Here is a 21,618-nt window from a genome sequence, read left to right on the forward strand (position 1 = left end):
GTCTACACTTCTCAGTGGCGTTTTTCAGTCTTGTTTGTTTATTTTAGGACACATTCCGCATCGAGTCTGAAGACGATGCTCAGATTGTGCTGAAGATCACACAGAAGCTCACGGACGTCTTGATGGAATACCGTCTTAGGATTATCTCCTCTGTAAGAAGAAGAAACCTTTATTCGTCACATGCACACTTCAAGCACATTCATCCTCTGCATTTAACCCATCTGAAGCAGTGAACACACGCTCAGAGCAGTGGGCAGCCACACCAGAGCGCCTGGGGAGCAGTCAGGGGTTCGGTACCTTGCTCAAGGGCACCTCAGCCCAAGGCTGCCCCACATCAACCTAACTGCATGTCTTTGGATTGTGGGGGAAACCGGAGCACCCGGAGGAAACCCACGCAGATACGGGGAGAACATGCAAACTCCACACAGAAAAGCCCTCACCGGCCGCTGGGTTCGAACCTGGCTGTGAGGCGACCATGCTAACCACTACACCACCGTGCCACAGTTTTCTCCAGAACCAAATGGCAGGTCTTGTACGGTTAAAGTACTTGAGTGAGGTTTTAACTCTGTACAGCTATGATCGTTCTCTATGATTTTCAGTTGTTGATTTTTATAAATAGTATAGTTTGGCTTAATGTCTGAAACTTGTTAAAGTATTGTGTTCGTTTCCCTAAAAAACAACTAATCTCTGGGTCCAATGAGATGTAAAGCTTCATCAGAAGCAGCTTGTGATCATATATTTTGGTGCAGCAAGATGACCACCTCAAACAAAATTGTTAAGGGGTCTAGTTAAACCTAGTGAGTTTTTTTTTTTTTCGCGTGCAGTTGTTATATAAAGTCGACAGCATGCGGTCATTTAGCGTACTTTCTATCAGCTCGTTTTGAATAGTTTTAGACATGCGATGCGTTGTTTAATTGGGGTTTGAGGTCAGATCATTGACCACAGTTTAGGGGTTTCAGCATAATTTCCCCCTTTTCCTTTCCCAATCATTGGAAGATATCTTATAATAGAAATGATTGTGTATCATAGACCCACTGTCTGCAATTATACTTTCATTAGATGTAACCCGAATTGTTTGCTACAAAACAAGATCTTGATGGGCCCCAAACTTTTTTTAATTTATTTTTTTTAAATAGTGCAATCTGGCAAAACTGTCATTAACTATTTGCCCACTGTCCTCCTATAACTATTTGTCGTCCTCCTCCAGTGAAAAGCGAGCATGGGGGTAGAGAGTATCCCTGCCCCAATGGGCCTCTATTTGCACGTGTTGCCATTCCTGTTTTTGATGCAATAATAACTATGGACGCTAAGTGGCGAGTGTGCAACATCTAGAAAGGCGAGGAACATCGGTCAAATAGCGACATTTCCTTTGAGTGACGCTTGTAATTGGTGTTTAAACAAAGCTTAAAATGTACAGATTTCTTAATTAGGACTTTATGAAGATAGGGCGGCACGGTGGTGCAGTGGTTAGCACTGTCGCCTCACAAGAAGGTGGTTTCAGGTCTGCACCTCATGGCTGACTAGGGGCCTTTCTGTGTGGAATTTGCGTGGGTTTCCTCCCACAGTTGAACGACATGCAGTTATGTTACCTGGCTACTCTAAATTGTCCATTGATCAAACTTGGAGAGGGATGGGCCTCCACCAAGTTTAAATGCCCTCAACACACCAATGATGGACTGTTAAAATGTCATCAGTGGTGCCCTTACAGCCCTTGCTGGCTAATGCCTATGGATAAGCCACCAGTGAGCTCCATATAGAATTTCTTAATCGTTATCTGAGATGTTGTGAACATGCCTATGTGGTGGCATAATTGCACATTGAGCTCACACTCTCGTAAACAGTGGGGTTCGAATTCTTCGTAGGAATATAGTAGGTCGAGATGATGTGTAATGGTACCGCACTGATTCCACTCAAAATATAACAGACTTCTTCCTTTATCGAACATTGTGGTTTAATTAAATAATATTGGCTGGTATTGAGTGGTATATCGGATATATTCCATTCAGCTAGCGTGATGTTGAACAAGTCGAAGACGAGTTCAGTATCCTGCTAGCTAAATGGAATATTTCTGATGTACTATGAAAAAAGACATTATTATTATTATTATTATTATGCGTACACATTCCTTTCAGGTGCAGGGATGAGAATTTTCCGCCGATCGGCGGATTTCCGACTTTTTCAGACCAAAATGATCGTTTTTGAGCGTGCGCGCGCAACATTAAGGTCTGCATCACGCATCTTAGAATGTGCGCGCGCGAGGGAGACTGTGTGCAGTGTTGCCAGATACTGCTAACGTTTTCCATCCCAAAATATGTTCCAAACCCGCCAAAATGCACTTAAAACCGCCCAATGTGGCAACACTGCCTGTGTGCTTGTTCATGTAGCGCATGCCAGACAAAGAGCATCCTGATTGGGTTACTCAGCAAAATAAGCCAATCAGCTTTCAGTGTGGGCGGGCTTTTATTTCTTTTCTCAAGGACCGGAGTTTTCAGCTGAGTCAGTGCAGCCTACAGGATCGGCATGACAGAGACAGCGCGCGCCCCAAAAAACCAAAGTACAAAACCCACTTCAACTCAGATTACACAAAAGAATCTCCCTATCTAATAATAATAATAATAATAATAATAATATCCCGGTCTAATAATAATCTCCCTGTCTAATAGTAATAATCTCCCTGTCTAATAATAATAATAATCTCCCTGTCTAATAATAATAATCTCCCTGTCTAATAATAATCTCCCTGTCTAATAATAATAATAATCTCCTTGTCTAATAATAATAATAATCTCCCTATCTAATAATAATCTCCCTGTCTAATAATAATAATAATCTCCTTGTCTAATAATAATAATAATAATAATCTCCCTGTCTAATAATAATAATCTCCCTATCTAATAATAATCTCCCTGTCTAATAATAATAATCTCCCTATCTAATAATAATCTCCCTGTCTAATAATAATAATAATCTCCTTGTCTAATAATAATAATAATAATCTCCCTATCTAATAATAATCTCCCTGTCTAATAATAATAATAATCTCCTTGTCTAATAATAATAATAATAATCTCCCTGTCTAATAATAATCTCCCTGTCTAATAATAAAGAAAATAAATAAATAGCCAAAAATCATTAGCCCCTGGAACCCATGGGCCCCGCCCCCCTGGCCATGGGCCCCGCCCTGTTTTTTTCAGACTTTTTAAATATTTTTCATTCTCATCCCTGCAGGTGTTCAACGTGCCTTTCTCTTTCAAAATTCTCTCAAAATCCTCCGTATTTAACGAGCAAACCTGGCAGCCGTGTTTGTTTACAAATTGTCAGTCGCTCGCTAGGCTGGAAGTTTTACATCTCCGACGTCATGTTGTCTTGACAACCGTACAATATCGTAAACCATATTCAATGCTCATTCTCCATTGGGTCGAGTGACGTAATACGTGTAGGATAAGCGATATGCTAACAATATTGCACACTATGAAACCCACTAGAAAGGAACGGAATACATGGTTTTTATTCCATTGAAAAAGTGGCCTGTATGTATAATAATACCTATGATCGTTTTATATGCCTAGCTTTCCAGTGCAGTATGGCCTTCCTATTGACCTCTGTTCTAAGTGTGTGAATTTGAATGTTTTCCAGGGATCTCGAACGAATTCTTCCAACCTGCCATTGAGCTCCAACAGATTATCCGACAGCATGTCCGGTGCTCCATCAACATGAATGTCATGAAATGTTCATACACTTAGCTGGTGTGAAAAATGTTCATTCTAATCTCTTCTCTCCTTCCTTGCAGGTCCATCAAGATTCTATAACTGAACAGCCCTTGGGATGCTGTCCGACATATTTTAATTTTCTTCGTGTGGCAACTGTTTTAAATGTACAGTCCGCTCCAAAAGTATTGGCACAGCAAGACCAGTTCTTTTTGTTTTTGCAATATATGGAAGATAATTGGGTTTGAGATCAAAAGATGAATGAGACGACGGGTCAGAATTTCAGCTTCTATTTCATGATCTTTACATCTAAATGTGTTAACGTAGAACGTGGCACCTTTGGTGGCAGACCAAAGTATTGAAGTAACAACATTTAATGTTTGGTTGCAAATAACTTGATAAAACCAGCGACCCACTGACATCAGGGAACTGTTGCATTCTTCATTTGTGATGCTTTTCCAGGCTTGTACGGCAGCTTCTTTCAGTTGTTGTTCTTTATTTTCTTCTTTCTTCAGGAGGTAAAATCCATGATCTGTTGGGTTAAGGTCTAAGGATTGGCTTGAGCTGCCCCCCTCGGATGAAGTCTTTTGTTGCGTTAGCAGTGTTTTTTAGGTCATTGCCGTGCAGCATGATGAAGTTCCTCCCAATTAGATGAGATGCGTTTCTCTGTAACTGTTTCTGAAGGCTTCTGTAGACTTCTTTACATCATCGATAAAGATTAGTGAGCCCGCTTCAGAAGCAGTCGTGCAAACCCAAGCCATGCCACTGCCTCCACCATGCTTGACTGATGAGCATGTATGCTTTGGATTATGAGCAAGCAGATCCTTCTTTCTCCAAACTTTGTTAGATGTTAATCTTGGTTCCAGAACTTTTTGTGTCTGATCTCTGTATTGATTGATTTGCAAATTCCACTTCAGTCTTCATATTCTTCTTGGTGATGAGTGGTTCGCATCTTGTAGTATGGCTTCCATAAGGCTTCTTTGAACAATGGATAGTGATACCTTCATCCCTCCCCTGTGGAGGTTCTTGGTGATGTCACTGACTGTTATTTTTGGGTTTTTCTTCACAGTTCTCACGGTTTCTGACTTCAGCTATTGTTGTTAGATGGCAGGTTGTTAGTAAACCAGTAGCTTCTTTCTTTCCCAGGACATTCCAAGTTGTTTCATTGGCTATGCCCAATGCTTCTGCACATGCTTAGATTGCTTTTCCCTCTTTTCATATCTTCAAAATGGCTTGTTTTTCTCCCGTAGACATCTCTGTGGTCTGCATGTGGGTTTATCCTTTTTAACAAATTCAGTCTTTGCAGGTGAAACCCGGGGCTCAAACCAAGAGTAGACCTTTAGTGCTATTAGTTTAAACAATCAATCGAACAGAGCGTACCTGGGCAACAAGAAACCTGTCACCTTCTTCAACATTTTTGGATTGCTTGAAAAATGGGTGGGTACAAACAAAAGGTGCCAAGTTGTTGAACACTTCTAGATGTAAATATCAGGAAATGAAAAGCTGAAAAACTGATCTCCAACTCGAATGTGTTCGGTGTAAAGCAGCAAAAAGGAAATGAATTAGCCGTGCCATTCAAATACTGTCCGAGGGGAGTTTACTTCTCACTACAAACCTTTTTGTATTTTATGTTTTAATTTAAGGCCAAATTTCCTGGACTTAAATAAGCTTGTTGTGTTTGTACTATCTTCTGTTTTGTAGAACATTCCCTGAAAAGATCTTTCATCAAGTTGATACAGGATTATCCTGACTTTAGTGATTGATTAATAATCCTTATATTTATAGGTTTGTTTATAAGGACTTTAAGAAATGTTTCCTATTGTAAATGCAATAAACATGTAAATAATTGATCACTATATTTAGACATGCGGCGTGAAAGCTCTTCTGCGAATAAGTACTAATTCACTGCACTGTTGTGTTGCAGGTGATGGAGTGGAGTTTTTAGTGTGGTATGGGGTCAGGGTTTAATGCAGTCAAACTGGGAGAGTAAGGCTACGTTCACACTGCAGGCTGAAATGACTCAAATCCGATCTTTTCGCCCATATGTGACCTGTATCCGATCTTTTCTTGACAATATGAACGACACAGATCCGATTTTTTCAAATCCGACCCAGGCCGTTTGGATATGTGGTGCTAATTCCGATTCCTATCCGCTCTTTTCATATGCGACTTCAGTCTGAACCGCCAGGTCGCATTCATCCGACTTACACGTCATCAACAAGCCACAAACGTCACTATTCTGCGCTGAAGTAGGCGGCGGGTCTCTCAAAAAAAAGTTACAACAACATGGCGCATAATCACGGGCGCAGATAGAGGGTGGGACGGGTGGGATTCGTCCCACCCAGATTTAAATTCACTTCGTTCGGTCCCCCCCACTTTGCATAAGACAAACCTCACGGAAAAATCAAAAGACTAATTACCATTCGGTTTATTGAGGTGCACAGCAGTGTATACATAGTTGCAATAACTCGCATAAAACAAAACAAAGACTGATATTCGGTTGGTTGAGCTGCGCAGACTGCACAGGTTGCGAGCTCGAGCTTGGTTGCTATGGTAACCCACAACAAGTTTGACAGGCATGTTGGGGTTGGTTTGCTGGCAGCTTTGTCCCCCCCAGTTTTTTGTCCCCCCCCCCAGTTCAAAAAACGTATCTGCGCCCCTGCGCATGACATCAATGCGAGGGACGCTTCGGGCTGTGAAGGTTCTGAATCTTCTCAATGGAAGGACGCAGAGGTTAGGGAGCTGATTCCCATTTGGGGGGATACAGCTATTCAAGCTAGATTGGATGGGTCATACCGCAACCGGGCGGTTTTACTTCCGTAAACACTGGCCATGCTCACTGCGTGTGACGTCGTCGTATCCTGCAATGCGCATGCGGAACACTTTTAGGTCGCTTTTCGTTCATACTGAGGATCACATACAAGTCGCATATATTTGTTAATGTGAACGACCTCACAAAAAAATCGGATTTCACAAAAAAATCGGAATTGAGCATTAAGCCTTGCAGTGTGAACGTAGCGTAAGAGACCCCTTTCATACTTGGTTGAAAATTCACTGAGCGGATTATAAAGCTGTAGGAGTCCTTGAGAATAATTTTGGTTTTCAGGGGTTGTGAGCTGAGCAGACTTCATAACAACCCAGTTTCACCACTAACTACATTTGAACTGCTCTATAATTTTAATGCTATCTTTTTTGTTTAAAATAATCACTTTATGTTCCCTTGAAATATTCCAGTGCACTTTGTAGTAGTAGCAGCCATACTGTTAAACTTTAAAAAGAAGTGTGTAAGGTTTGGAAGGAGCATGTAGAATGGACCTGGGGATCAAACTCCTGGTACATATAAGGATGCACACAGCGATTTATAGTATTTTAAATAACTGCAGACAGGGACTTCACAACAAAAGATTACATTACATGACATTTAGCAGACGCTCTTATCCAGAGCGACGTATGACGAATGCAGAAGTCAGGTACACAAAGTGCTGAACTTCCAGATAAGAAAGTTCTAGTGCCAACTGAACAAGTGACAGCAATACCTAGTGTAATATGCTGTTGAAGTATCAATACTCAGTCAAGGAAACAAACCAACTACAGTTAGGTCCATAAATATTTGGACAGTGACATTTTTCTAATTTTGGTTCTGTACATTACCACAATGAATTTTGAACAAAACAATTCAGATGCAGTTGAAGTTCAGACTTTCAGCTTTAATTCAGTGGGATGAACAAAATGATTGCATAAAAATGGAAGGAACTAAACACAATCCCTTCATTTCAGGGGTTCAAAAGTAATTGGACAAATTAAATAATTGTAAATAAAATGTTCATTTCTAATACTTGGTTGAAAACCCTTTGTTGGCAATGACTGCCTGAAGTCTTGAACTCATGGACATCACCAGACGCTGTGTTTCCTCCTTTTTAATGCTCAGCCAGGTCTTTACTGCAGCGGTTTTCAGTTGCTGTTTGTTTGTGGGCCTTTCTGTCTGAAGTTTAGTCTTTAGCAAGTGAAATGCATGCTCAATTGGGTTGAGATCAGGTGACTGACTTGGCCATTCAAGAATATTCCACTTCTTTGCTTTTATAAACTCCTGGGTCGCTTTGGCTTTATGTTCTGGGTCATTGTCCATCTATTATGAAACGCTGACCAATCAGTTTGGCTGGATTTGAGCACACAGTATGTCTCTGAATACCTCAGAATTAATCCAGCTGCTTCTGTCCTGTGTCACATCATCAATAAACACTAGTGACCCAGTGCCACTGGCAGCCATGCATGCCCAAGCCATCACACTGCCTCCGCCGTGTTTTACAGATGATGTGGTATGCTTTGGATCATGAGCTGTACCACGCCTTCGCCATACTTTTTTCTTTCCATCATTCTGGTAGAGGTTGAGCTTGGTTTCATCTGTCCAAAGAATGTTCTTCCAGAACTGTGCTGGCTTTTTTTAGATGTTTTTTAGCAAAGTCCAATCTAGCCTTTTTATTCTTCAGGCTTATGAGTGGCTTGCACCGTGCAGTGAACCCTCTGTATTTACTTTCATGCAGTCTTCTCTTTATGGTAGATTTGGATATTGATACGCCTACCTCCTGGAGAGTGTTGTTCAGTTGGTTGGCTGTTGTGAAGGGGTTTCTCTTCACCATGGAAATTATTCTGCAATCATCCACCGCTGTTGACTTCTGTTGGTTTCCAGGTCTTTTTGCATTGATGAGTTCACCAGTGCTTGCTTTCTTTCTTTCTTTCTTTCTCAGGATGTACCAAACTGTAGATTTTGCCACTCCTAATATTGTAGCAATTTCTCGGATGGGTTTTTTCTCTTTTCGCAGCTTAAGGATGGCTTGTTTCACCTGCATGGAGAGCTCCTTTGACCGCATGTTTTCTTCACAGCAAAATCTTCCAAATGCAAGCACCACACCTCAAATCAACTCCAGGCCTTTTATCTGCTTAATTGAGAATGACATAATGAAGGAATTGCCCACACCTGCACATGAAATAGCCTTTGAGTCAATTGTCCCTGGAAGTCCCTTTAAAAACAGGGTGGCACATGTTAAGGAGCTGAAACTCCTAAACCCTTCATCCAATATTAATGTGGATACCCTCAAACGAAAGCTGAAAGTCTGAACTTAACTGTAACTTGAATATGTTTCAGTAAACAGGTAAAAAAAAAAAACCAAAATTTGTCAGGTGTCCAAATATATGGACCTAACTGTATATAAAGTACAACTAAGTAGAGAACTCAAAACCTCAAGCTAGACCATTAATGGAATTAAGGATGGAATCTTTCTGAAAAAGATGATGGGGAGATCTTAACACTTGGTTGGAAGAAGCCAGCCATCACAATCGCTCTTTGTCAAAACCCTCCACCGATGTGCAGAGCTTTCCTTGAAACTCAAAGTCCTAGTCATATGATCAACCCCCAGTGTTTTGTTTCATGTCAAATCAAAATCCAAACCAATATTGGTCTGATGTACAAACTCGCAGAGAAAGAAAGGGTGCACAAAATCGCAAAACGTTCTAGCCTTCATCAACTCTGGTGCAGCCATGATCATCTTGAATTAGGAAATCTCATCTCATTATCTGTAGCCGCTTTATCCTGTTCTACAGGGTCGCAGGCAAGCTGGAGCCTATCCCAGCTGACTACGGGCGAAAGGCGGGGTACACCCGGGACAAGTCGCCAGGTCATCACAGGGCTGACACATAGACACAGACAACCATTCACACTCACATTCATACTTGCGGTCAATTTAGAGTCACCAGTTAACCTAACCTGCATGTCTTTGGACTGTGGGGGAAACCGGAGCACCCGGAGGAAACCCACGCGGACAGGGGGAGAACATGCAAACTCCAGACAGAAAGGCCCTCGTCGGCCATGGGGCTCGAACCCGGGCCTTATTTCTGTGAGGCAACAGCACTAACCACTACACCACCGTGTCGCCCCGGATTAGGAAATAACAAGGTAATTTGAAATCCCTTTCGTTCTCTTGAGCAGGTTCCTCAGCAACCATGTCCTGGATGGTAGCCCTCAAAGAGAGCTTAACGTAACATAAGATTAAGTTACAGGGTTTTAGTAGATACACTTATCCAGAGTGACTTACAACAAGGGTATACGTGACACAGTGTTCCTGGAGAAGGGGTTACAGGTCTTGCTCAAGGGCCCAACAGTAGCAGCTTGTCAGTGCTGGGGCTTGAACCTATGACCTTCATATCAGTAACCTAGAGCCTCAGCTATTGAGCCACCACTGTCCAATAATAATAAAATAAAACTATATTTTTATTTGCACCAGAGTTCTACATATTGAAGCTGTCATTCATAGTCCCAAAGTCTCTAACAGTACCTAATTGTACTTGGCATCCCCAGTCTCACCTCACACAGCCTCTTTCTATCCTGGAAAAGCTAAAAGCCAGCCAAATCATTAAAACACTTCCGTGACTTTTATTTTGAAACCCGTGACCGTGGACAGACACAGAGACTCGTGTTCCGGTTATCCAGGAAGTACCGATTTCTGTTTTCACAGAGCCGCAGACGTGTGCAGAGCGATTTTGTGGTTCGAGACGAAATAAAGGTAATTTCAGCACACTGTTGCTAATCGTTTAGTTTATTAATTAGTTAATTAATTTACCCTGAGACGAGCGATATATTTAGGTCGTAAAAAACAACAAACAGTAGATTCTTTTTTTTGTTGTAACGTTACCTCGTCTTTGCTAATAGCATCACAGCTAATGTTAAGCTAGGTACTGTTTAATTATTAATGCAGAGGTGAAACTTATCTTTGTGTATTATTATTATTATTATTATTATATTTATATACCTTTTTTTCCCTTGTAAACTTTAAAAGGTCGCTATCTTATCCTCTGCCGCTAATATGCTAACAAACTAAGAAGCTAAGCCTTTCTGTGACGTGACGGTAATACGGATAATCATTTTCCCAGCTAGCTGAGCGTAATTTTAATTGTAGTCTTTGTCCATCTTGAGATTTCTCCCAGAATGCAGGCTTCACTTCATGCGCCAACCTTTCAGCAGAAAAAGAAGAACTCCGGAAAGGTGAGTTAATGCTGCGAGCTATGATGGCGGACTGGTTGGTTTGGCTATGTGAGTCAGATGCTAATCTAGCAGGCTGCGTGTGTTTGCTTGCGAGATTGTAAGCGAATATGGTTGCAAGTTTGCTCTGTGGACTTTGTCCATGTTTACAAGCAGTTGAATAAAACAGAAGGCATGGGTTAAGGCCGATTTATTTACTTCTACGGAGAATCTACGCTGGAAATCCGGCGATGACGCGCGTGTCCTGTAGGAGGCGCTGTGGTATAAATGCACACCAGAATTTACTGCTTTTACGCAGAAGAAGAAGGGCAGGATGCGAGTGCCTTGTTTCACTGTAGAAATAATAAATCGAAAACGAGACCATTTCTACAGGAATTTTGAAAGGCGTCTGCTGCTTGATCACAGCTTTGGTCCATCCAGAATCAGTTAGACTTCCTGAGAAATGTGTTGCTATGGTGACTGCGGCTCCCAGAGAGAGAGAGCAGGGAAACAAACACAAAGCTCTCTAATCCCTAAGTAGAGAACAGTTTACAAGGCAAAATCTGCCCTTGAATATGGTGGTGTCACACGAAAAGTACAAGCCATGTTGGAAAAAATTGATCACGAGAAGTGTCGCAAGGCTCCTGTGAAAACAGTGCTGTCTTTTCATTTCTGGTTTGGACACAAACTTCCAGGCTTTTGGGGGGGTCGACGACAAATTTATTTATCTACATTTTGATATCAAAATTGTGTGAATGACGAGGGGTCTCATTATCTGTAGCCGCTTTATCCTGTTCTACAGGGTCACAGGCAAGCTGGCGCCTATCCCAGCTGACTACGGGCGAAAGGCGGGGTACACCCTGGACAAGTCGCCAGGTCATCACAGGGCTGACACATAGGTGTTTACATTAGACCGGATCATCAGATTAACGTTTTTAAAACGATTCGCGTGCACACAGCAACGCCAATACACGGATACGCTAATCACATGACTAATTAGACGGCACGTCACATGATCCCAGTGCATATCGGGCATGCGCAAGTCACTCACCACTTGCAAGTGGAAGGATGGCAAGCGAACACCTTCTCCAGCAGATAAACACACCTGGCTGTGATGTTCATGTTCTCACTGAGTTTAAGCGCCTGAAGGAGGTAAATAAGTTGAAATGTGTAAATAAACCTCAGTGCCCTCTGGAGGGTGCGCACTCCGGCCCTGCGCAGCTCACAGAGCGCGCGAGTGAAGCGCACGAGCAGTGATTTGGGACTGAGCCGCTGTGTGTGAGAGATCCCAACGCCAGCGAATCAGGAAGGTGGATGTCACAGTGACGTTGTCTAATGACGATGTCAGCTAGAGCTCAGCACTGCGTATCCTCGTTCCTCAATGTTTACACAGCACCGGATCAGATACGAACTGGGTTGAATACGTGGGCCCTGGCGGATTCAAGTTGTTCCGCCTGTGGAGTCGTTTCCTGGCGTTTTAATGTGCACTGACAGTGCATCCGCGACGAAAATGAGACGGATATGGTCTAATGTAAACACCACCATAGACACAGACAACCATTCACACTCACATTCACACCTACGGTCAATTTAGAGTCACCAGTTAACCTAACCTGCATGTCTTTGGACTGTGGGGGAAACCGGAGCACCTGGAGGAAACCCACGCGGACACGGGGGGAACATGCAAACTCCACACAGAAAGGCCCTTATCGGCCACGGGGCTCGAACCCGGACCTTCTTGCTGTGAGGTGACAGAGCTAACTTTAGGACTACGCCACCGTGCCGCCCATGACAAGGTTTTTTTTTTTTTTGAAAAAAAATTTCCACAAAGTTTCCAGGAACAGCAGTTAGAATAGTCAAGTTTGCTTGTTTAGCGCTTTTAACAATAGACATGGTCCCAAAGCAGCTTTACAGAATCCAAAGGAGCCAATTTTATCCCTAATCTATCCCCAGTGAGTGAGCCCGGGGCGACGGTGGCAAGGAAAAACTCCCCCAGACGACACAAGGAAGAAACCTCGAGAGGAACCAGACTCAAAAGGGAACCCATCCTGACCTGGACAACAACAGACAGCATGACTATAATATTAACGGTTTTAACATGAAGTCAGTTTCGTTGATGATGTAACTGTTCATTGATGGAAACTCGAGTGCAAAACTGTTCATGACAACTGCAGTCCTAAAGTTAGCAAGTCAACTGTAGTCCTCAGCCATAAAAGCATTACTGTAAGTGTCCAGAGCATCTTCCAAGTGTGACTTTCAACTGTCCATATGGGGCCGTCCTCCTCCACAGGAGCGATGCAATGAGACTCCAACCAGACACAGGGCACCAGGACGGATCAGGCAGGTCTGAGGAGCGGAAGAGGTCAGGATCTCAATCTCAGGATTGACATGTAACTCAGAGGGACAGAGATTTTTTTTGGGGGGGGGGGGAGAACACAGGTTGTTAGGTATGGCCAATGTCACCTGAATAAGTCGGTACAGGAATACTGTACCTAATATTCCTAATAGAATAGGAGTGACGTCACTCACTGTAGCTCTGAACATTCCACTCCATAGAGTCACACTGTTCAAAAAGAAACTGTCCAAAAAAATAAAAAAGCATAAAACTTAAACTGTGATTTTGTAAAAACCATAATAGCTATCAAAACACCGAGTTAACTCAAACGAATCTCAAGTCTTGTGACCCATTTAAAGTTTCAACCATGTCTCTATATTGAGTTATGATGCCACAGCGTGGCTCCAAACAGGGGTGGGTTTGATCAATTTTGACCACCCTTTCATTCCTATGGGAATTTTTTTTTTTGTCGCCATGGTTATTCGAAATGCTGAGAAAAGACATGACATACCATTCCCGATCTTGATGTGGGCGGCACGGTGGTGTAGTGGTTAGCACAGTCGCCTCTCAGCAAGACACGTGGTTCGATCGGGAACCAAGATCGAACACACCCAGAGCAGTGGGCAGCCACACTACAGCGCCCGGGGAGCAGTCAGGGGTTAAGTACTTTGCTCAAGGGCACTTCAGCTCAAGGCCGCCCCACGTTAACCTAACTGCATGTCTTTGGACTGTGGGGGAAACCGGAGCACCTGGAGGAAACCCACGCAGACACGGGGAGAACATGCAAACTCCACACAGAAAGGCCCTTGCTGGCCGCTGGGCTCGAACCCGGAACCTTCTTGCTGTGAGGCAACAGTGCTGACCGCTACACCACCGTGCCGCCCAGCCTTTGTATCGAGTATGAGTGGCTTCAGTTTTAGTGTTTAAGTCCACAGTTCTATCAATGACTGGTGCTTTATTATTTTTTATTATAGTATAATGTACAAGTATAAAATTGAAAAGCAAAGTTTTATTTTTTGCTTTGTGTGTAAAAGCAGTGTATTTTGGTGTGTTTGCATGCAATAGGGATGCGCATCTTGCAGGCAAATGTAAAGCAATTATTGGACGAGGTTGAACAAAATATCGTGGTTTGTTACAGGCAAGCAGTTAATTATTTGCCAATGCGAAGGCAGAGGCAAATATTTTCTTGTGAGACACTAACATCATCGTGATAGTTTGCGAAAACGGAGTTCAATAATTTTCATTCAAATTTTTTGAAATCCTGATTATAAAGTTCACGCGACAAGTCAAGCGATGATAAAGAAATCGAGCCATGTTGGCAAAAGCGCGAAGTAACTGTGCATAAGCAGACCGTTATTTGTAGGCGGTTATTTGCAGTTCGATCAGCTAATCAAAACTGCGTAAAAAATAATTTGAACCATAAAAATACTTCATTCTGCGTGAGCGTTGGCACCAAACCCTACAGTGAAGATTAAGCGCAGGAGTATAAATTGGCCTTTTGTGATATTGAACCCACTTATCTGTAATAAAACCAGTGTGAGTGGATTATAGGTTTTTATAAAGAACAATATGGTGAAAGCCAGTGCTCAGAAATGTAATTTATTACTAATCTTTGCAATAAACAATTCTGCCATGCAAAGTAATTTGTTAAAAGGAAGTGTTGCTAAGCAACATAAGGGTCAATGATTAGGGCATTCTATGGACAGACCAATGGATTGCTTAAATGTATTGGACTTATTGGTTTAAAATAATGATTGGGATATAAGAGTTGACATCATTAAAGAGGAAACCTTTTTTTTTTTAAACCTGGGCCCCATTTTCCCAGCTTTTAGAGTTCAGACTAGGGCTGTGTACCGTGAAAATCGATTCTGTACAGGTCCAAAATACCGGATCATGAAGTACCGGTACTGTACCGATATAAATTTACACCAAGTATCTGCTTACTTTGTGACTGAAGATGCGTAAATCCTACCACAAAGACGAAAATTTAGCACTGGAAAAGACGTAAAATGCCGCGCTGGAACTTGAAATCAGAGCCACCTTTGATTTGAGATCCTCTCGCCACAGTCTCACGAGACATTGCAAGAGCTTGGCTGATCCAGCGTTCTGATTGGTCAAAAAGACTCAATCAGGTCAGCCATTTTTCCTTTGCTGGCATTGGCAGTCTGCTGCTTTGTGTAATTTTGCTGCGTAAGTTAAAGGCCGCGGACTGCGCGTAGTCTATAGTACTCTAGTGTAGTCACTTCTCGCTGTGAGACAACTTATGATTTTTTGTCCCAAGTTAACCAAGTGTGAGACTGAGAGGGCGACTGAGAAGTGAGGTAGGAAACAGAGTTATGTTCGGTTTTCTTTGAATAAAGATACTGACAAGTTGTCAACGGTTTATTAATGTTTGTCATTATTAAAGAAGTTCAGAAGAATTTGTCAAATTGTTCAGGTACAGGTCCGGACCTGTACCTAAACCTCTGTACCGGTACCTGTACCTGCTGTTACGTTTAGGTACGCAGCCCTAGTTCAGACTTTTACTATGGACACAATTGATCGAAATCAGTCCAGTATTGAGTTTGAATGCTATAACCGGCAACTGCAAAACAGCTATACAATGTAATCCTGTGGGGCAATCATCTACATCAATCACTTGTTTTTGCCATTGACTGGCTCCTAATGTTATACATTTTGATAACACGGAAAGGATCCCTACAGAGATGCACCTGTGTCCGTTTACCTCAAGAACAGTCAAGAAACTGAAGAAATGACCATTTCAACGGTCATTGTTTTACTTTTCTCTTCTTCCGGTCTCTGGGGCAGCGCCCGTAGTCAATTATCGTGCAAAAGCTGTTTTCTGATGTTTACGAACGAAGTCGTGCAGTGTTTGTGAAGTCTGTTAACAAAAATGGTGTCCGAATATTTAGCTGATTGACAGTATGGATGGGGCATTTGAATCTGATGGCGCTGAATGGGTTTCTACATCCAAGACCAGAAGACGAGTCATTTTCTGCAGTTTCTTAAGTTACTGAGGTAAACAGACACTGGTGTATCTCTGTACGGATCTCTCCCATGTTGTCAGACACTTTTTTTTTTTTAATAAAGTTATGAACACGCCAAGCCTCCTCACCTGACATCAGTTCTCAGACTCTTGCTCTCTTGTTGTTGAACGGGCAGATTTTCATAGCCATGTTCCAAAATCGAGTGGAAAGCCTTGTCAGAAGAGTGGAAGTTATCGTAGCAAATGTGGGGGTTAACATCCATGGTTTAACACCCATGGTTTAACCCTACTGCCTTGTGATTTTACCCTATTAACATCCATGGTTTTGGAATGGGGCGTTGGACACTCGGGCGTCCACATACTTTTGGCCATATAGGGTGTCATTTCTTTAAAAAAAAAAACAAAACTCATTCATAAAGTGGACAAAATTGTGAACAAATTAAATAAATGAGAAGGGCGTTTGGTAGAGTACATACCTCCACCAAGCCACATTTGGATTTGCTTCGAAATCTCATCAATTGTTCCGTGGCCCATGGCCCACCTTTCATCAAAATCTGTTCTGCTTTGAGTTGCTTTGGGAACAGACAAACAAATGGAGGTGAAAACAAAACCTTCTCCAACAAAGTTGGCTGAGGTTATAAAGGGCACAGGCTATGGCATTTAAACAGTGTCTTATTTAAAAAAAAAAAAAAAGGCTGGAGAGGCTCACCTGAGCGCGCACAGCCATATCCACGAGTGTGGTCATTAAGAATTGAGTGCACAGTGCCCACACAAAACAGTATTCATAGGCGTGATGCAAGTGTGATGGAACTGTCGCACAAGAGCATAATTCAGTTCTGCAAGCACTGAGACATGCTCCCTTCCTTTGGCCTCCCTTGCGAACGTCTACAGTTTGCTTGTGAGTCGTGTTAAAGTGAAAAAGCAACGTCAGAACTTATAAAGTCACTTTTTTGCTTTTCATTTTATTAGTACCAGAGATGTCCACAAGCACCGGCGACCGGTGGTTTTCTCCGGCTGCTTGACCCCAGCAAAAAATAACAACTTGCCTTTCAACATTCAAGCAATTTCTATCATCTCCACTGCCCATAATTTGCTGCAAATCCAATTATTCCACCATGAAATGGTTTTTGATTTGGATTTAGCGTCAAAAATTGACGCCAGAAGCGACGGCATAGTCGTCGATCGATTCTCACGCTCTGATTGGCTGAGCCGGACCACGTGACCACACCGTAACGTATGTAGTTATGTTACAGAGCCAGGCAGCGTACTACAGAGGGTAACTGAGAAAGCCAAGCGCGCACGCACGCATTTCCTGGAGGGAAATTTCATATACGTTTTGCATTTTACAGGGAAATGGTTAGTAATTTATTAGCTGAGAATGTACCAGAAGGCATGTAAATTTAAAACATTTTCTGGAGGGGGCAGACCCCTAGCATTTGCGCGCCTTTGCCGCCGCAAATTCCACAGTCGCTTACTACTGGGTTTTTTTTTTTTTTTTTTTTTTTTTTAAGCCGGCTACTTCAGATTTTCTGAAGAAAACCTGAGTATTGACAGTCTGTATTTAAATAAAATGTAGAACAAGCTCAGTTGAAAAATAACTGTTTGCAAGTTTTGTACTTCTGATGGCAGTTGCCATTTATTAATGTTTTCATAACTTGGCAACAGTAACGATGATTGATGTGCGTAAACGCTCTGAAAATTAAAAAAAAAAACTTTATGGCCTTCACCCACATTGAAGTCCATGTCAAAAAAACAAATGCAGGTCGTCGTCATCAGATGACTGCAGAAACAGAACTACGAAGTTGTCTTTTAAAACTGTTGCTTTCTTCTGGAGCATTATTCTACTGCTTCGTCAGTGTCCGTGTTTGTTTACGGTAATAAATGAACGACTAGACATTGCGAGCGAGTGGGAGCCGACCGTCAGTGCTGTACATGCATTGCATAATATGAAGCTTTCATCAACAGAATGACAAGCAAGATCTTCCATGCATGCTCACAAGTAGGAATCGAAGACAGATGCTTCTCAGGGGTCATAATCAACCCCATGTGTCTCTTCTGAATTTATTTTTTTTTTATTTTTTAATCACAAATGAGCACTGGTGCATATGCAGTATTAAGCATAAACCCTGTGCAGCTTATTGCCTTTTTTTTTATCCTGAATTATTAGTCATGGACTGTTATTTTCATGTCTGCCTAAATAATCCCCGTGCTGTCGTAGGGAAGAGGCAGATTGTTGTTCTCCCAGTACTAGTCTATGACTAACCAGGGGAGTCGATTTGTGGCTCCATAGCCTTCATACTCGAGAACAGCCTCTTCTGCTAACGGAGAGCATTGAAGAGGAGGATGGACCACACGAGTGTTGGGGTATTGTTCCCAACCTCTCATGCTATTCTGTCTCTCTAACTCCTCTTTGTGTGTCTCTCTCTCTTTCTCTCCCTCTCCCCCCCCCTTGACATGTTTACTTGTCATCTATGACAGAAAAAGCAGCAGGCCTTCGGTGGGGACATAGGTAAGTCTGGCCTTCGAAGCCCAGTTCTCTCTTTTTGACCTTCAGCACTTTCTGGCCTTGGTAATGTCATTTCCATGTGCCATGTCTGAGGTCTGCAGAGCTTTAATGTAACGCAAAATCAGCCCCTATGGCTATGATGGGATTTAACTCTTATCAAGAACCATTTTTAACAAAATGATCAGTGTTGTCTTGCATTTATTTTATTTTTTCTAAGGTTATAACCGCAGGGTGTCCGTAGGTCCTCATATTCATATCTTGAAGATATTTTACAGATATAAGGCCTACGTATTTATTAAATTGTCATAAATTTGAACATACATGGTCTTGGTGTGTGAATATCAAAGGATTTCTGCCATTTTTTTCCTTTTTCTTTAATTCACCTTTGTGTCATCATAAATACTAACCCAATTTCCAAAAAAGTTGGGATATTTCCCAAAATTAAAAAAAGACAAAAATCTGACTTGATTAACGTGAGCCTTTTTAACTGACAAAAGTGCAAAGAAAAGATTTGTTTTACTGACCAATTTAATCATATTTTTGTAAATATAAATGAAGAGAGAATTTTATGCCTGCAACACACTCGGGTGGGGAGTTAGGACAGAGGCATTATTACTTTAGTATGACCTCTCCTTTACTTTTAATAGCACTTTTTAATCATATGGGATCTGAGGATACAAATTTTTGCAGTTTTGCATTTGGAAATTTTATCCATTCTTGCTTGATACAAGACTTCAGCTACTCAACAGTCCATGGTCTCTGTTGTCTGATTCTCCTCTTCATGATGCCACATACTGTACATTCTCAACAGGAGACAGATCTGACCTGGCAGCAGGCCAGTTAAGCACACGCACTCTGTGTTTACGAAGCCATGCTGTTGTTGCCTGTGCAGAATGAGGCCTGGCATTGTCCTGCTGAATAACCATGGACTTCCCAGGAAGAAACATTGCCTTGATGAATATGTCTCTCTAAAATCCCAGTATGCCCCAATGGATCGATGGTACCTTGACACACATGCAACATGCTGTGGGCACTGATGTGCCCCCCCCGGACCATCACAGATGCTGGCTTTTTCAACTTTCTCTGATGACAAACAGGATGGTCGTGTTCACCTTTGGTACTGAGAACTCGACATCTGGTTTTCCCAAAAACAAGCTTGTCTGACCACAGTACACCTTCCCACTGTATTTCGGCCCATCTGAAAGGAGTTTGAGCACAGAGGAGTTGGCTGCATTTCTAGACCGAACTGATGAATGGCTTCCTCCTTGTGGAATACAGTTTCATGTTGCGTTTCTGGATGCAGCAGCGGATTGTGTTGTGACAACAGTTTACCAATGTATTCTTGAGCCCATGTGGCTATATTTGTCACGTTATCATGACTGTTTCTCAGGCAGTGCCACCTGAGGGCTCCTGAATCTTTGCACAATATTACATACTGTAGATTTTGAAAGACCTAAAATCTCTGCAATGTTGTGTTGAGATGTCCTTTTTGAATTGACTAACAGTGTTCTCATGAATTTTGGCACAAAGGGGTGAGCCATGACCCATTCTTGCTTGCAAACAGTGAGCCTTTGGCGCTGCTCCTTTTACATCACAGGCATTTAGCAGACGCTCTTATCCAGAGCGATGTACAACATACGCAGAGCAGCGTGGGAAGCAGTTAGGGGGTTAGGTGCCTTGCTCAACACTACTTCAGTCATTCCTGCTGGTCCAGGGAATTGAACCAGTGACCTTTTGGTCTCAAAGCTGCTTCTTGAACCATTAGCCCATGGCTTCCCCTTTTATACTCAATCGTGGAATCTTCCAAAATGGTGTTAACCCTTTGGTTACTGACCCCTTGAAAATGGTTCCTCCAGGAACGATGACGTTTCAGTTGTCAAGACAACGGAAAAACTAAAATACAAAAACAGAAAGATGCGTCACAATGCTCTTGTGCACAAAACAAAATGCTCTTGTATGTGTATTTTAGTTTTTCCGTTGTCTTGACAACTGAAACGTCATGGTTCCTGGAGGAACCATTTTCAAGGGGTCAGTCACCAAAGGGTTAATTGAATATCCTATAAACTTTTCAGTCTTATTTTGACACTGTCCTGACTTATTTATTTAGAGTGTGTTGCAGGTATTAAATTCTAACTTTGTGCATATTTGTAAAATGCAATTAAGTTGGTCAGTAAAACTACTGAATTTTCTCTTTGTACATTTTGGAAAATCTCCTAACTTTTCTGGAAATGGGGTTAGTGTTTTGCCCAATTAAATGTAGACGCTATAAATGTCCCAATTAAGTACATTCCGGGTTGTAACACTATAAAATACAGAGGAAAAAAAAAAGTTTTTCTAAATTACTGCAATTTTGGTCTAAAATAAAATTTAAGTGACATTTTTAAAAACATCTTAAAGGATTGAGTTTAACTTGATACCTGCAGACACCCTGTTATCTGAGTTTAGCCTGAACAACATTAGAAACGTATTGTCCATCACTGACTGACTGTCTGTCTGTTTTGGGGTGTTTGTGAATTATTTAACACGAATTAACAAGCATTTCAGTCCCAAGTTAACTGCAGGAGTGTGTTTAATGGTGCAGCAGATTCCTTGCTGGCCGTATTGGGGTACACATCCCTGATAATCAAAGATTCACCAGTGTGAGACATGGTCATTTATCAGATGAAAATGTGGACTCATCCTCAGGGCTTGTCCATGACGAGCGGTTTCTGTTGGACAAACCTGGCAGGCAATGGTCCAGAGAGATGCGCTCCAAAGGCAGTTCAAAACAGAACTGTTTTAGCTTCTGCCCTGTATGTTTTTATATGACGCCATTCAGTGAAGGACAGCTAATGTCCTTTATTGGATAAGTCTGCTTCAGGTGCAGTTTTGCAGAAATACATGGGCCTACTGGTTAAATCTAGAAAGTAACCAACTGGAATATGACCCTGGGGTCAAAGCGCATCTCTAAGTAACTTGGAATTCTCCGGAAAGTTCACAAAACCTTCCTCATTCTGGTCATCCTGAATTTCTGGAGCACCACAGAAACACTTGCGCTCTAATGTGATTGACTCCAAACCAGTGCTTTCTTGG

At 42.0% G+C, this 21,618-nt stretch overlaps 2 protein-coding genes across 5 annotated transcripts in view; both read left to right on the top strand.

Annotated features, from left to right (window-relative positions):
- Window positions 1-5,524, top strand: part of LOC132867335 (uncharacterized) — a 37,014-nt gene extending 31,490 nt beyond the window's left edge. For 2 of the 4 annotated variants that reach the window (XM_060900183.1, XM_060900185.1), the window contains 3 exons: window positions 48-152; window positions 3,637-3,700; window positions 3,791-5,520. In XM_060900183.1, the coding sequence (XP_060756166.1) occupies window positions 48-152; window positions 3,637-3,700; window positions 3,791-3,813 (192 nt within the window). In that variant the 3' untranslated portion in view covers window positions 3,814-5,520. Of the gene's footprint in view, window positions 1-47; window positions 153-3,636; window positions 3,701-3,790 lie in introns of all 4 variants that reach the window. The other 2 variants (XM_060900184.1, XM_060900182.1) reach the window with 2 other exon arrangements.
- A 4,633-nt stretch (window positions 5,525-10,157) lies between these two features.
- The window catches only part of LOC132867337 (uncharacterized), a 38,528-nt gene continuing 27,067 nt past the window's right edge, over window positions 10,158-21,618 (top strand). Inside the window, exons 1-3 of the mRNA XM_060900186.1 lie at window positions 10,158-10,264; window positions 10,675-10,743; window positions 18,519-18,549. Of these exons, the coding sequence (XP_060756169.1) occupies window positions 10,687-10,743; window positions 18,519-18,549 (88 nt within the window). The 5' untranslated portion in view covers window positions 10,158-10,264; window positions 10,675-10,686. The remainder of the gene's footprint in view (window positions 10,265-10,674; window positions 10,744-18,518; window positions 18,550-21,618) is intronic.

This window comes from Neoarius graeffei, chromosome 19 (genome assembly GCF_027579695.1).
Source record: "Neoarius graeffei isolate fNeoGra1 chromosome 19, fNeoGra1.pri, whole genome shotgun sequence".
Taxonomy (NCBI): domain Eukaryota; kingdom Metazoa; phylum Chordata; class Actinopteri; order Siluriformes; family Ariidae; genus Neoarius; species Neoarius graeffei.